General features: G+C 32.7%; 1 protein-coding gene across 1 annotated transcript; it reads right to left on the bottom strand.

Moving 5' to 3' along the window:
- Positions 1-4,525: 4,525 nt before the first annotated feature.
- On the bottom strand, positions 4,526-14,458 carry LOC123669961 (transmembrane protein 237-like). The gene is made up of 6 exons (XM_045603469.1): positions 13,740-14,458; positions 13,251-13,488; positions 12,642-12,885; positions 11,747-11,980; positions 10,662-10,839; positions 4,526-4,765 (listed from the first exon to the last, which is right to left on the bottom strand). The coding sequence occupies exons 1-6, from the start codon at positions 14,250-14,252 to the stop codon at positions 4,598-4,600; spliced, it is 1,575 nt and encodes a 524-aa protein (XP_045459425.1). The 5' UTR covers positions 14,253-14,458; the 3' UTR covers positions 4,526-4,597.
- Between the last annotated feature and the right edge of the window lie 801 nt (positions 14,459-15,259).

The following is a 15,259-nucleotide window of genomic DNA, read 5'->3' as shown; positions in this document are numbered from 1 at the left end:
AAAATTTTTACCAGAAATATTTATTTTTATAACGGTAAATATATGAATACATACATTTTTATTTTTTAATCTACGACTAGAATGTATCTTATGGAACACAAATTAGAACAAAACAAATATAATTACCCACAGAAATCTAAATAATATTGACTTATTATTTAGATTTCTGTGCAATTACCAGACATACACCAAAAAATATTTTTCCAGCTGTTTAGATCATACATTTATAGTCTACAAATAATGAATACTTGAAGTCAACATAGGATTTATAGATTATGTGTTGAAACATAATCTTGAATAAAAAAAATGTAATCGCACAAGACTTATTTAGTATTTTTGTCTAGTACAAAAATTTACTTTGGTTTCTTCAAAATTCGATTGGAATTTATAATCTTTTATATTAGTTATATGTGACTAGAAATTATATTCTCAGCTCAAAAATATAAACTTTGCATGAAAGTGACTTTTTTTTCTGTTTATTTTGCACAAAAAAAAAATGAAGACTGACACACGAAAATTTACTGTGAGATAATAAATGATGGCAATATTAAAAATAATGTCACAAAAACGAGTATCTTTAGAATATATATTGGTACAAAAGACAGTAATGTACAGTATATATCGTTACTGTACAGTTTCACGAATAACCTCTAAGACTTTATTATATTATTTTTATAGCTCAAATCTATATTATCTACTGTATGTATTTTATTCAAATACATTTTCACAGACACTTAATCAAATTAAAAGCATTATTTATTATCAGCTAAATACATAAAGATAACAAAGAATAAAAATCACAAACAAAAGCAATAACAAATTTTTTACTTATTGAAATGTCGTATTCAAAAATATTAATTATCTGTACTCTCGATATTCGTATCTTAATAGTTTTTATGTATTTAAATTTAAAATGATAAATTGATATTTGTTTTTAGTGAAATAAATAGTAAATGGAGAATTTTGTAATTTAAAACTTTTGTGCGCGATAATATTTTGAGTCGACGTCGAACTACTCGAACTGTTCAACCAATAGCACACCGGCAAGCATGCGACATGTGATAAACTCTCCCGTCCCCCTACCCCGTACCACCAAATAGACCGATAAATCGCTTCTGTGCAGCTTCAAGGCCAGCGTTCTTTTTACATGACGCGAACTATAATAACATTCATAATTAACATTCTCAGATATTAAGCGGTGTACTAAATTTTGGGATATCACACAAATTTTATAGAAACAGCTTTCGTGTGTCACATTTTACAAAATAATTTTAAAAATAATGGACGGGAAGCATTAACGGTTATTTTCTATTGCAACACTGTAAATGAAATTTAAAAAATTAAGTGTTAATAATAACAGCATTCAAAAACACAGAGATTGTGCTTTATAGTGCTTTGTGCTTTAAGGAGGTAATTTGGTACATTTCATTTTTGTGCTAATGATAGATAATTTTCTACTATAATATATTGCATATTTTGCGACTATATTTTTTTTATGTATAATTTTTTTTTTCACTGCATATAAAAATATGATGTGGCAAACTTGGATTCATATATATTGTCATGAAAAATATGGACAGAAAAGCATTTTTGAAAATAAATATATTGTTTAAGTTTTGGCATGTTTACATTATCTGGTCCTTAAATATAATTTTCATATATATATTAGTGGAAGTAGATTTATCTAATTTAATATAATTTTAGTATTGTAATATAAACATGTAATATATAAGCTTAAGTATAATTATTGCCACATTTAATAATGACCAGTATATGCTCATTGAAACATTTCTCGAACAAACAATCACGTTTTTTCTTCAGTCAAAACAATCCAAGAGGCGATGAAAAGTTAAAAAAAATGTATTTTTCAACCATACTTGATAATTAAAAATGTATCATAATTTTATTGTTACCTTAATACCGACGGGTTATTTAATTTATTAACAATTATATAAATTTCTTTGAATTTTAGTATATAAATTTAAGCATTCGTTAAATTACTGAAATAAAAGAATAATTGTTCAATCTACGTCACATTCAGTCAGTCATCATCAGTTTAGCCTATCGCAGCCCAGTGCAAGACATAGACCTCCCAAAGTTTAAGCCTGACATCTTGATTAAAGTCACACTAGTTTAAAAAAAAAAAACGATTGTGCTTCAGACGACACGACTGAAGTAAAACTTCTTTATCTCCATCTAACTTATATCTTCCTTTTAACTTCCGTTCGCTTTTTTCTGATCACACTTTTCGTAACCCTCTTGTCACGTATTCACCAGCTTACACCCCAAGTCAAGCGTGCGTAAAGAAATTTTACTTCAAAAAATATTAATATAATTTTTTTTTTTGAAATATCATATCAAACTACGAACGGAACGGTCGTTTTTGATATGATATTCAAATAATGTTTAGAATTCCCTAATGTGTGGATAACAGACAAGCAAATGATACGAATAGTAATTTAGTTAGAAAACCCTAGAAATAAATAAATAAACGACACACACTAAAGGCACCCACAAGGATTCCCGCCTGTGTCAGAGATCCGGAATCACACACAATACACAAGCACAAACACTCAGATCACGGCAAATATCTGTATGGCCTATACAAACGCTAGCCACCAACACAACATCGAACATCCAATGATTGTTGCGAGAAAAACGCAGTAACAATACTTATTCGATCGCCTCCCGGTATACATCAATGAGCGTATAACCGACGCTTAATATAAAATGGCTAATATTAATATATTTATTTTCATACTATAGTGATATATCAGTTGACTGTTACCCATAACGGGTATTAAGTTGCCTACCTTAGTAACAGACGACCGTGTGTGTGTGTGAAAGATATTTATTTCTTGGTGTTTACTACTTAAGAAACGATATAAGCCCTTCATTTAGAAATATCGGTACTGAATTTGATCGAACGGAGCAAGAGACCGACTGGGGTAGTACCTCGACCTTGCAGAAGATCACAGCAAAATAATACTGTTTTCAAGCAGTATTGTGTTCCTGTTGGTGAGTAAGGTGACCAGAGCTCCTGGGGGGATTGGGGATTTGGTCGGCAACGCGCTTGCGATGTTTCTGGTGTTGCAGGCGTCTATAAGCTATGGTAATCGCTTACCATCAGGTGAGCCGTACGCTTGTTTGCAGACCTAGTGATATAAAAAAAGAGAGAGAGAGAGAGATGCCAGCACACATTTTCTTTCTCTCTTCCTCTCGAAGCTAGTTACGTTTCGTATATCTAAGACACAATGCAGACCTATTGCTAAAAAAGTTTTACTCTAATTGTGTGGTCTCAAACTTACTCGTTCTTTAAAGAGTAAACTACAGTCGCGTGTTGAAATTGACACACACACTTTTTATTCATACATTTATATTTACAAAGAACTGATATGCCTGTTTAACTGAAATAATTATTTTGAATGTACATCAGCCTTGACGATCTATGGAATGTATTTTTATTATATTCTTGTAATATAAGTGATAATATTAAATTTATGTAAAATATTGATTAACATTTATTATTTTATTAAATATTTCATTTAACTTTTGCCATTAACTATACCTATTTTTTAATATAATATAAGGAAAATCAAGCATAATATTACAGTAGGAATGTAAAATGAATCTTTTTTTAAGTACATGAGGTTTAAATTTGCATTTGAATAGATTCTTACGGGCTATTTCAGCAGTTGTGGATAACGCTATTTGACGGATGACGATACTAATAGACTTTGACAGCGGGAGGTAAAATAAGCCAGTAGGGTTGTTTCTCCTCAATTAATAAACATCAACATTTACAACATTTGCGACATTAAGATTAATATATGCGAATAGAAATATGTCATAAATAAAGTAGAATTTAGAGGTAAAAAAAGAATAATGAATCAAAAACTATTTACTGTCGGATACTTTCATCCGTCAAATAGCGTTATACACAATTGGTGAAACGGGCCCTGAGTATTTTAATATAAAGATATGGAGATAAAAATGTATTTTATTTATTCAGGTACTCGTGCAATCGTTTAGACATTTTTTAATTTATATAATTATGTAAACTCAAATTTAAATGCGGTTTAAATGAAGTGATTTAATACTGTGTCGATTATTCAGAAAAGTACTGAATACTCTTTTTACTAAGAATGATATAAACTTATCACAATAAGCATATTATTCGCATATTTTATATTGCACTGTCAATTAAAATTAAAGATCGGATTTAAAAAAAAAATTGTTCTCTTTTTAAAATCAAAACATAAGACCTAAAAAATAAAAAATCCGTCATATTTATTCCTGAGTGCCTAGTGCGATTTTATTCACAGAAACATGACAGAAACGCGTTTATACGTGAAGATTATTTTGCATGGGAATTTAAACAGTGCAGCCTAGACGATAAAGAATAGTATACGATACAATCGACACAGAGTCATCTAGCGGCAAACGCGAGAACTAGGTTGAAATGCCGAATTTCCCATACAAAATAAAGTTAAAATTTACGCCCGTTATTGCGAGACGGATTAAACAAAACCCGCACTAGGCACTCTGTTAAGCCTTATATCTAAAGAAGTAATAGTTTTTCCAATATATGAATCGATCATCCAATACTTTGTAACGTAGGTTTAAATTGTAACAATTTACTGAGATTCATGTGAACCAAGTCCGGAGGATTAGATATTATGAAATAAACTAACCCCAATATAGACAAGACCGCTCGCCATATTGAAAAGTGCGTCCATGTATGGTAAAACGTTGGTATTGTCGGCTGAAAAAAAAATTAAATCAATTAATAATAAATGGGTTTATTTAGGAACTAAGCCTTAAATCAGCGAGTGTGCTTTAGACCACACAACTGAAGTAAAACTTCTTTAGGTCCATATAACTAGGTCCATATAACTTATATCTCCCTCTCAACTTCCGTTCGCCTCACCCGATCACGCTTTTCGTAACGCTCTCGTCACACATTCATCAGCTTACTCCCCAAATAAAGCGTGCGTAAAGAAGTTTTACTTCAGTAAACAGATACCAAGAACAAAACATAAGCTGATGTAATGTCACCGAATAGTTACTGATTTTCAGTCAAATCTTAGACTTTTATTTCCTTTTCAGTACTACATAATTGAATTTCATATTAATTATTTCATGAATGCTAGTAAATTTAAATTTCATATTATAACAAGCTACAGATGTACGCTTACGCTTCAGCCTGTAATATCTCACTACTGGGCACAAGCCTCTTTCCCCATGTTCCCAGGAGAAGGATCAGTTTAATCCACCACGCTCCTCCAATGCGGGTTGGCGGATATTTTATTTATTTATTTATTTATTTATTTATTTATTTAAAGCGCCACCAACAGAATCATATATAATACAAACATAATATATATAGTAGCCTTAGGTGCTATATAAACATATGATTCAACTTAAAGGTAGCTACAGCATGCATAGTAATTATTCAAGTCGACGCTGAGTGAAATTAAAAACTACATCATCTTAAAGTAACTAATAGTACATAAAACAAATAAAAACTAATCAAACAAAAGTAACAATAAAGAACTTTATATTAATTTAAAAAAAGAATGATGGAAAAAAGCAGTACAATAAATTATAATTAGAATCTGGCTAGCCAAGAGTTTTTAGTATTTTATCTTTGAAATTTGGCAGTTTGTCTTTAAATATATCAATTGAAGTTATCCTTATCAACAAAATGTTTGTATAAATTACTTAATCTGGGTATCAAAGAGTGACGCCCAAGATTGGTTCTACAGAATCGGTGGGTGAAGAGTGGAACAGGGTAGCGCGGTGTTCGGATGGGAACCTTTAAAGAGATTTGGCCCAACAACTCTGAGTTGTTCGATGTACCGTTTACGAGCTTGTGCAAAAAGACCATGTCGTGAATTTTGCGTCTATCTGACAGTGAGAGCAATTTGAAGGTTTTGATACGAGTACAATAAGGTGATCTTTTATGTTTTCCAATGGAATAGAATTGGGTAAATCGCCTCTGTATGCTTTCTATACGATCTTTATGTACCTGATAGCTAGGGTTCCATATCACCGTGCCATACTCAAGTTTGCTTCTTACTAAAGTTGCGAAGAGTTTTAATGGTGCTGAGTTTTTTGAAAGGCTTAGTATTTCTGATCACGAACCCCAGCATTTTACGTGCCAATCTGCAGATGTTTTCGATATATACATTAAAACGTAATTTTGCATCTATAGTTATCCCCAGATCCCGGACAGATTCAACCCGCTGCAGTGGGCAGTTGTTAATAGTGTACTTTCTTTCTATTACAGAGCGTTTGCGACTAAAACTGATATATGAACACTTAGAGGGATTTAGATCCATGCCATTTAGTTTGCACCAACTAGCAAATCTATCTACGTCTTCCTGAAGGGAAAGAGCGTCGTTATCTTTCACAATCTGCTTTACTAGTTTTAGATCATCCGCAAAGATTAAACACTTAGAATTAAGTATACAATCCGTGACGTCATTTATAAAAATGTTGAATAGAAGTGGCCCCAATATAGAACCCTGGGGGACACCTGACAGTGCGTTATATAACTGGGAAGAATATCCTTTTATAGCTACATAAGATTTTCTATCGACGAGATACGACGATAGCCACGATAGGAGCGATCCACCGAGTCCAAAAGACGATAGTTTTTTTATTAACAGTTTATGATTAACTCTGTCGAAGGCCTTTGAGAGATCGGTGTAAATAGCATCTACTTCTAGTTTAGAATCCACGGCGGCTGTGACGAAATTTATGAAATTTGATAAATTTGTGACAGTTGATCTAGAACTAATAAAACCATGCTGAGCCTCAGAAAGCATATGCAGTACATGGCGTGAGAGTATTGGGTGCACGAGAGACTCAAAAACCTTCGACAGAGCTGACAATATTGAAATTGGCCTGTAGTTGGTAATGTTATCGCGACCACCCTTTTTGTAGATTGGCACTATCCTTGCTCGTTTCCATAAATCCGGGAATGATCCAGTGCACAATGATTTGTTAAATATCATGCAGACTGGCTTTGAAAATGAGATAGCACATTTGTTAATAAGTAATGGGGGGAGCTCGTCTGGGTCAGCCCCCTTGCTCGTATCAAGTCTTTTTAATTTTATAATAACTTCCTTCACGGTGATATTAACATGACAGAGGGAGTTTTCTGAATTGGAAGGTACATACGTATTGGCGTAGGGAGGATCATTAGTATCGTAGACTGAGGCGAAGTAATCAGCGAACATGTTGCACAGGTTGGGGCCATCAGTAGCGACCTTATCATTATAAACCATTCTGGCTGGATACGTGTTAGTTGATTGTTTTAAATTTTTTAAATGAGTCCAGAAATATTTTGGATTCTTTGTCAGATTATTTTTGATTGATTCAATGTAACTATTGTAGCACTCCCTGATTAGATTATTACATTCGGTTCTTAAGGATTGAAACTTCAATATGTCTAGAGGATTTTTATAAATCTTGACTTTTAATCTATATTTGTTTTTGAGTTTCAACAACGAAGTAAGTTTATTATTATACGCGTAAGTTTATTATTGTCGCAATTTTGAAATAGATCTAACCATGGCGTGCTGTTCAAATCCTTTGAGATAGCATCATAATCGGCTTTATAGAAATTATACTTTTCCACAACTTTTTCATTAATGTTAGATATCATACCTAGCTTTAGGCTTATAAGTAAAGGTGGATGGTGATTATCGACTGTGCTGATGGGGTTGGGAGTATTGTTGACTGTAATTTGGGCGTTGTTCGATAAGACCAGATCAAGTATTCTGTTATTAGTGTTGGGTATGGAGTTAAATTGTTTCAGATCGTGTTCTTCAATAAAGTCCACGAAGGTGGAATCCAGACAACAACTACACGATGGATTTAAGTAGTTTAATTCCGGCAATTTGGACCATGATAGACCACTCATATTAAGATCTCCTATAATAAGCACGTGTTTGTTGGTGTTGATAATTTTGGAGGTATTTGAAAGGAAATCATTGAGTGTATCTTTTTTAACGGGTGGTGGCAGATACACAGAGCAAATGGCTAAGTGGCTTGGCTTATTTTGAACGAGTATTTCTACTGTCACCCACAAGTCTTCGCATTTGCTCTCCCAATGTGATACCCGATTAGATTTAAGGTTGTTATTGACTGCAATCATGACGCCACCTCCATTCTTTAACCTATTAATATCTGTTTGTTCCCTATCTCTCCGATACACATTGTAGCGGCCATCGATAAACTCTCCATCTAAAACCCCATCGTTGAGCCATGTCTCAGTGAATATAAGGATATCATAATCATTACATAAAATATTAAGTTTTACATCTTGTGTCTTACTCTTGATTCCCCTAACATTTTGGTAATATATTTTTAAATTATCGTATGCTAACAGTATCGTAAAAATAGACTAGACACCAAATAAAAAACAAAATAAAAAAAGATAGCTGAATCAAGATTTTAACTGTTCCAGCTGTTCGATACTTCTCACAGCGATGTGTTCGGAGTCGACCGATTTCCTCAGAAAGACACGTCCATTCTTTATCCATACAAACTTATAGTTTAATTTTTTAGCTGTTGACCTGGCGAGTGCGTGTATTTTCTTCAATTCTGGGGTTAAGTGATCAACTACATAAATTAGTCTTTTATCACCTCCTATTCCAACATGACTCGTGTTTAGTTTATCCTCTTTGTTTTTCATGTTAAATTTAATAACTCCGGCTAGAAATGTGTCCCGGATACGTGGACTCGAGAACTTAACAATGACAGATCGCGGGCGCGCATTTTCAGGATTTAATTTACCGATTCTGGTGCATTTATGAATGTCGGCGTCCATAATGCTGCTGCCGGTTGCTTTGCCAATTTGTTGAATGATGTTTGGGAGGTTTTCAGCTTTATGCTCCGGCAAACATTGTATCTCCAGGTTACACATTCTCGAGTGTTGCTCCATTATACCTAGTCTGCTGTTGAGGTCTTTAACTGTAGATTTAAGAGTTTCGTTTTCCTTTTTTAGTTCTTTAATCTGGGTTAATTTTCCTTGTATCTCGTTTTTTAAGTCTTCGTATTGGTTGTTAATAAAATTCACGGAATCTTTTATCTGGTTTATTTCGTTAACCATTTCTTTAGTTTTATCTTCAAGTATTTTCGTCCAGTTTTTTTTCCATTTTCACCAGTAAGATATCTAATTCTTCCCTTATTAGTTGCTTGACGTTTTCGATCGCAATGAGTTCCTGTGTCTGGGATTGAGACGATGCCTGCGTGCGCCTCAGCGTGATATTGGCCGATGGGCTTGTATCGAAAGACATGCCAGCCGGGGCATGCACAGGCGTATTAGTATTGTCTCCCCTTGGTTGTTTGGGGCGACAGGAAGGACACATCCATTCGGATTTGAACTCATTGGTGAGCTCCTTGAATTTTTTGCCTGGCGCATTGATGCAATCAAAGTGATATTTCAGGCCACATGTAACGCATTTAAGTTGTTCAGCCGTTGAGAGGTCCTTTAGACAGGCAGCACATTTCTTAGCTTTAGGTATTTTTGTGCTCATTTTGAACTCCTATGATGTTCTTGTAAGTTGTAGGATAGGTAGGCGCCGTTTTATACTACACGTAGGACGAAACCTGAAGATTTGTTTAGACAAATGTGCGCATATACGGTATTGCCTTAATTTTTTTGCAGGCGCCCCGCTCACACTGCACGCTAGATGAATGTTATTAAGGTTGAGGGTACACAAAAAAATCTTGTTTGTCACTGTTTATTTGAGTGTTATTGTTAGCAGATTATTTATTTTTCTATTGTTTTAGGAGTGATATTGATGTTAATGCTCTGATTTAAGTCGAATAGTGCGCAATAACAGGGCTTGAGAAGTTCGATGTAAGTTTTTATTGACACTCACTTGCACTGATACAACTTCGTAATTAAACGTACTTCCCCCTAATTTCACACTGAGATAGCATTTATACTTAGGCTTTAGAACTATATTAACACTTTATGAACACTGTTTTATTATTTACGCTATGAATTTAATTGTAATAACGAACAAAATACGGAAATACTTCGCGCGACTTGACGTTGACGTATGTGATGATATATTCCCTACTATGAGTAACGATCGCTATCAGGTGTACATGATATCAACCGGGACCGACGGCTTAACGTGCTCTCCGAGGCACAGTGGGGAGACCCACTAGCACTGCACAAACATCCAGACCACCACAAACTCCTGTATGTCCAATACAAATGTTTGTCATGTGCGGGGATCGAACCCGCAACCGCCAGCGCAACAGGTACAATCCATGGCTGTGATTGTTGTGCTAACGCGTGTCTACAGATGCTACAGCTACAGATGTAATAAATATTTATTAAACATACAACAAAAACATACATAAAAAAATTATTTTTATTTCTTCATTTTATTTCACTCTACTCTCTTTGCACTCTAGTCTTCAACAAAATATTTTTTAATGTCCTATTGACATTTTTTGAAGAAGCAATTTTTTTTTTTTTTTTCATATTGTTAGGTATGTACCTATTTAGTCAAAGATCAAAAACTATAGAGCCCATTTTAATAAAAATTGGTTTAGCGATAAAGGTAGAAACTCCGTCCCTTTGGAAAGAAACATATGAAGAAAAAACAGTAAAACATAAAAATACTCACAGTTGTAACATTACCAGTCAAATTGGCCACCAGGGGTGTGTACTGGTATACCATTAATTCGTCATACATCCTTGCAGCTGTACAAACCAACAAACATGCTGTGTACAGTATAACAAGAACTATCGGTTGGAACCACGGCTGCAGACCACGGGTTAAATCTATACTGGTTATATCTAGCCTGAAAAGAAATATTAACTTTATACAAGAAATTTAAGTTTCATAAAAAATTACTGTAAAGACATATTTATATATTATATACTCTTTGTATATGATTTTATTTTGAAGTTCAGAAGAAAATGTTAGAAATTAGAAAGGAGAGAAATCAAGCAATGGATAATTTCCTTGTCTATTTTATTTTTATTCTGATTTATATAACAATTATTTGTACACTTCCTAACCGCTTTTCTATGCCTTTACATATACTAAAAGGTTGTCTTTAGCGATGAGACTGCCTTTGTACATCTTTCTCTAATTATACTAACTTTTTTTGTGTCTTTTATTGGTCAAGTTGAAGTTTTATTGGTAATCTAGTAATCTATGCAAATAAATAAAATTGGAGTGTCTGTTTGTAATATTAAAATAACCGCTTTTTATTAAATGCACAGCTGACACACATACACACATTTTTTCTTCAGATTAGGCATTTGACACAATTACATGGAAAGCTCTTCGTTATGAGTACTGCATATATACACAGAGTTCACCCCAAAGTTAATTTACCAAATTGTGATATCCTATGTAATATTAATTTGTAATATTGTGTTACACAACGTTGCTTATTTCAGAGTTTATTAAATAAAAAATAATAATTATATATTCTTTACTAGCTGTGCCCGCGACTTCGTCCGCGTGTGAAAAGTGAAAGTCCCGACAAAATCGGTGCTGCCGTTTCAGAGATTAGTCGGAACAAGCAGACAGACAGACAAAACTTGTAAAAAAAATGTTATTTTGGTATATGTACCGTGTATACATCCATATGCATTTAGTAAAAAGCGTTTATTTTAATATTACAATATATAAGTATATTAGTCACACCACTGCCACATTATTATATAACATATAATAAAAAAATCACAAGAACTCACCTATCCAGAACAGACAACAAACACAGCACACAGAATAAATAATACGTCGCTACGTATGGCATTGTAACCACAGCGTGGAACGACAAATGTCCAGCGTCCAGACTATCTGAATAACTAATCAGTAGTAAGTGCATCAGAGATAGTCCACCGAGTATACCGTGACACGCTGGTGAGAAATTACGCCAACTTTTCTGTACTGTCAGCGCTACGTCCAACGGCGTTAGGTCACCGAGCCTGTAACTATAACATGTTTTCATAGTGAATAATTTAAATAGTTGTGTTTGCTCGCAAATGAAAACAGACTTCAAATACATCGACAAATAATACATATATTTTTTATTTTATATATATATTTAAAAAAATACAATCGAATTGAGAGCCTCCTCCTTTTTTGACAGTCTTGGTTAAACATTATACCATTTTAATTGAGAAGTAATGTAATACAATAATCAAAATGAATGTGGGAAAGTTTTCTACCATATTTCAAAATGAAACCACTATGAAGTAAAAATCTAACATTTTAATTGAAAATTCATGCATAATAATAATTAAAATGCTTGAAGATAAAGTTTTTTTAACAAAAACAAGATAATTATTTTATTTTATTTTAATTAGTCAAATAAGTTATATTTATCCTAAATATGTAATTGTACAAAGTTTATACAATCTAATACATAATAATATTTTTGTAAGTGTTCATTTATCGGTTATGGCTAATTTCCAAAACAATTCAGGTCAGAACAAATCAATTTAGAAAAGATTTTCTTTTGACCGTTATTAACTTTCAGATGGTATTACAAGGCTGGCTTTATTTTTGTAAAGGTGTGGATCCTATGCTGCTATTACGTTTTACTTAGACAAAAACAAAGGTAAGTTGAGATAAAACCAAAATTACCTTAAGTACTTATCACCCTCCCTGGATTGCTGCGATTCCAATATTCTATCCCGAGACACAGCTCTGAACGTACCACCACCTTGCAAGTATATTTTCTCAGGTCTATGGCTGAATGGGTCTATTCGTTCATCGTTGGGTGATGTAAGAGGTGATGGTGATGAAAACGGATTATCTATGTACTGATCATGATAAGGAACGCTTGCTTCCAGGCTTTCTAGCATTGTCGTTAGATCAGTTGGGCGGGCTGGAAAGTATTATGCAAAAATATAAATTATTTGAAACAATTTCATGCAAAAAATATAATTTATTAAACAAATTAAAACTACTTCAAACAATTTTATGATGTCAAGTTTTATAGTATAATACAAATAATAAAAAGGGACATTTTTAATATAATTTCAAGTTTAAATATTTTTTTCTTGTAAACATTAGTTAATGTTGTAACTTCTTAAATACATATATATTATTATTTTAATGTATTTTAATTTTTCAATTTATAATTCTTTTTTTATTTAAACTGTTTAAAATTAACTTAATTTTCTTATTTAAATATCTTAATGCTATAATTCAAAATGAACAAAATTGTAATAATTGTTAAAACGAACTCACTTGCTTTAGCTCCTGTCTTAGCTCGGGTACCAGTCTTAAATACTTTTGGGCTGACTTCCCTGCCGTTAGCATTAGAGTCCTGCTTCTCATCTCTCACTTTCCGGCGAGTCTTTCTTGGTTTGTGACGTAACTCTTTCGACATACCATTGTTATTTTCAAGATCGTTTGCCTCAATTTCCAATTCTCCGCTCAGTGTTACCACTTCTTCTTTATTATATTCTTTTAAGTAGTCGTCAACCTGAAAATGTAAATATTTTTTAAGTAATATGTATCGTTTCTTAAGAAAAGTTTATTTCTTAGAAGTTTTTAAAATATTTAACATTAATAAAATTGGAATTTAATATATTTTCAATTTAATAATTTACATAGTAATAAAATTGAGAAAAGTTTCATGTCAATTTTTAACCAATTTTAGCATTAATATAAAAATATAGATAATTTTAGTTATATTTCATAAAAATATACATTAGAATATAACTTAGTTCTTACTTTTTCTAAAGCAATAAGACTGGAACCGGGTATTTCAAAATCATGCAAATCTCTATCCCTATGTTTGGATGAATGCCGTTTCTTTTTTCTGTAAGACGGACTACGTTTCTCCTTATGACCGCTCGAAGGTCTGGATAACGTCTTCATGAACTTCTCATCCAAGCCATTAGGATCGTGGGAATAAAACACGAAAGATGGATTCTTATCAGATTTCTTGATTTCCTTCTCAACAAAACCTAATATGCCCATTTTAATTTGATCGTGAATTGGTAACTCTGTATCGAGAGATTCTTGTTCAGATTTCGTCCAGTTTTCTCGCGATTTTGACTTATCTGAGGGTCCTTCAGTATTATCTTCTGGTTTTTCCTGATGGACATGACCGTTGGATAACTTACGTGATCCTGAACGACTTCTTGAGCTTTCCTTGCCTTTTTGGTTTGGAGAAGGAGAACGAGCCGTCGTATGGACTTCTACTATCTCTTCCTTCGTTTCTACGCTCTTTCCTGGCTTCATATTTAATAAATCTAACACCCACACACAATATTATTCAAATGACCCGCGATGTAAACTAATAAACTAAATTAGTATTAATATAACTTATATTTATTTACATGTTTGTTTACGCCTTTACATAGTTTGTAACATTTTTACTATTTTTATACATCTTAGAATAACTTTGCTCAGATTAAAAACAAAGGAACTTTGTAGTACTTAAATATCAAATGTCAATCGCCAATGACGTCATCGTGACGTCATTCCAAAACATGCGTTTCGTTCCACGGATTAGTTAAATAATTTTACTACTTGCGATGTTTTTACGAAAATTTAATGTTTTTAATTGTATAAATTAGATTTGTAATATAAAATAATAGCCGTTGTTAATATATAAATATAGTTATATATTATATTTGATATTAATAAAATTAATGAATGAAATTAATTTAAATTTAAACTTACTTCAAACTTTACGTCATATAGTTTGAATTAAGATTATATAGGTACGTCGGCCAAGAAAGTGGTGTACTAGTTTTGATTTAGTTTCCTGGTCATCGAAAATTGCAACAAGGTTCGTTATTAAAAGATATTACTGAAAGAGACATATAATAATGACGTAAACCTATTTCATAAGTATATTCGTCATACGTCATTATTATACATAACATTTTAAACTCTATTAGATATAAATAATATCGTTGTCAATAATCAGATAAAGACGGAAACAGAAGTTGTCAGATCGATCTGCAAGCGAAACTAATCTTTATCACCTATGAATCTACAAGCGGCATTCAACCTTAGGGTGGTACACCACTTTCTTGGCCGACGGTACAACTTGTAAGACGATTCGTATATTAACGATGTAATCTACATATATATTAATACGTGAAGCAAAAACTTTGTATCCCCTTTTACAAAAACTGCGCGAACGAAGAAGTATGAAATTTCGCACACTTATAGTTTATAGTTATATTATTAGAAGGAGTGCAGAATGCTAATTTTTTTTTAATTATGCATAAAAATAC

The sequence above is a fragment of the Melitaea cinxia genome, chromosome 4, assembly GCF_905220565.1.
Source record: "Melitaea cinxia chromosome 4, ilMelCinx1.1, whole genome shotgun sequence".
NCBI classification, from domain to species: Eukaryota; Metazoa; Arthropoda; class Insecta; order Lepidoptera; family Nymphalidae; genus Melitaea; species Melitaea cinxia.
The sequence above is the reverse complement of the archived record's forward strand: the minus strand, read 5'-3'. Positions and strand labels throughout refer to the sequence as shown.

Bases quoted from the DNA above. Each gene is read 5' to 3' on its own strand.
- LOC123669961 (XM_045603469.1), bottom strand. From the start codon at position 14,252: ATGAAGCCAGGAAAGAGCGTAGAAACGAAGGAAGAGATAGTAGAAGTC. The intron at 11,981-12,641 runs GTAATTTTGGTT...TTATAGTTACAG, and splicing joins GAGGGTGATAAGTACTTAAG to GCTCGGTGACCTAACGCCGT. The intron at 4,766-10,661 runs GTGAGTATTTTT...TTTTTTTTTCAG, and splicing joins TGACTGGTAATGTTACAACT to CCGACAATACCAACGTTTTA.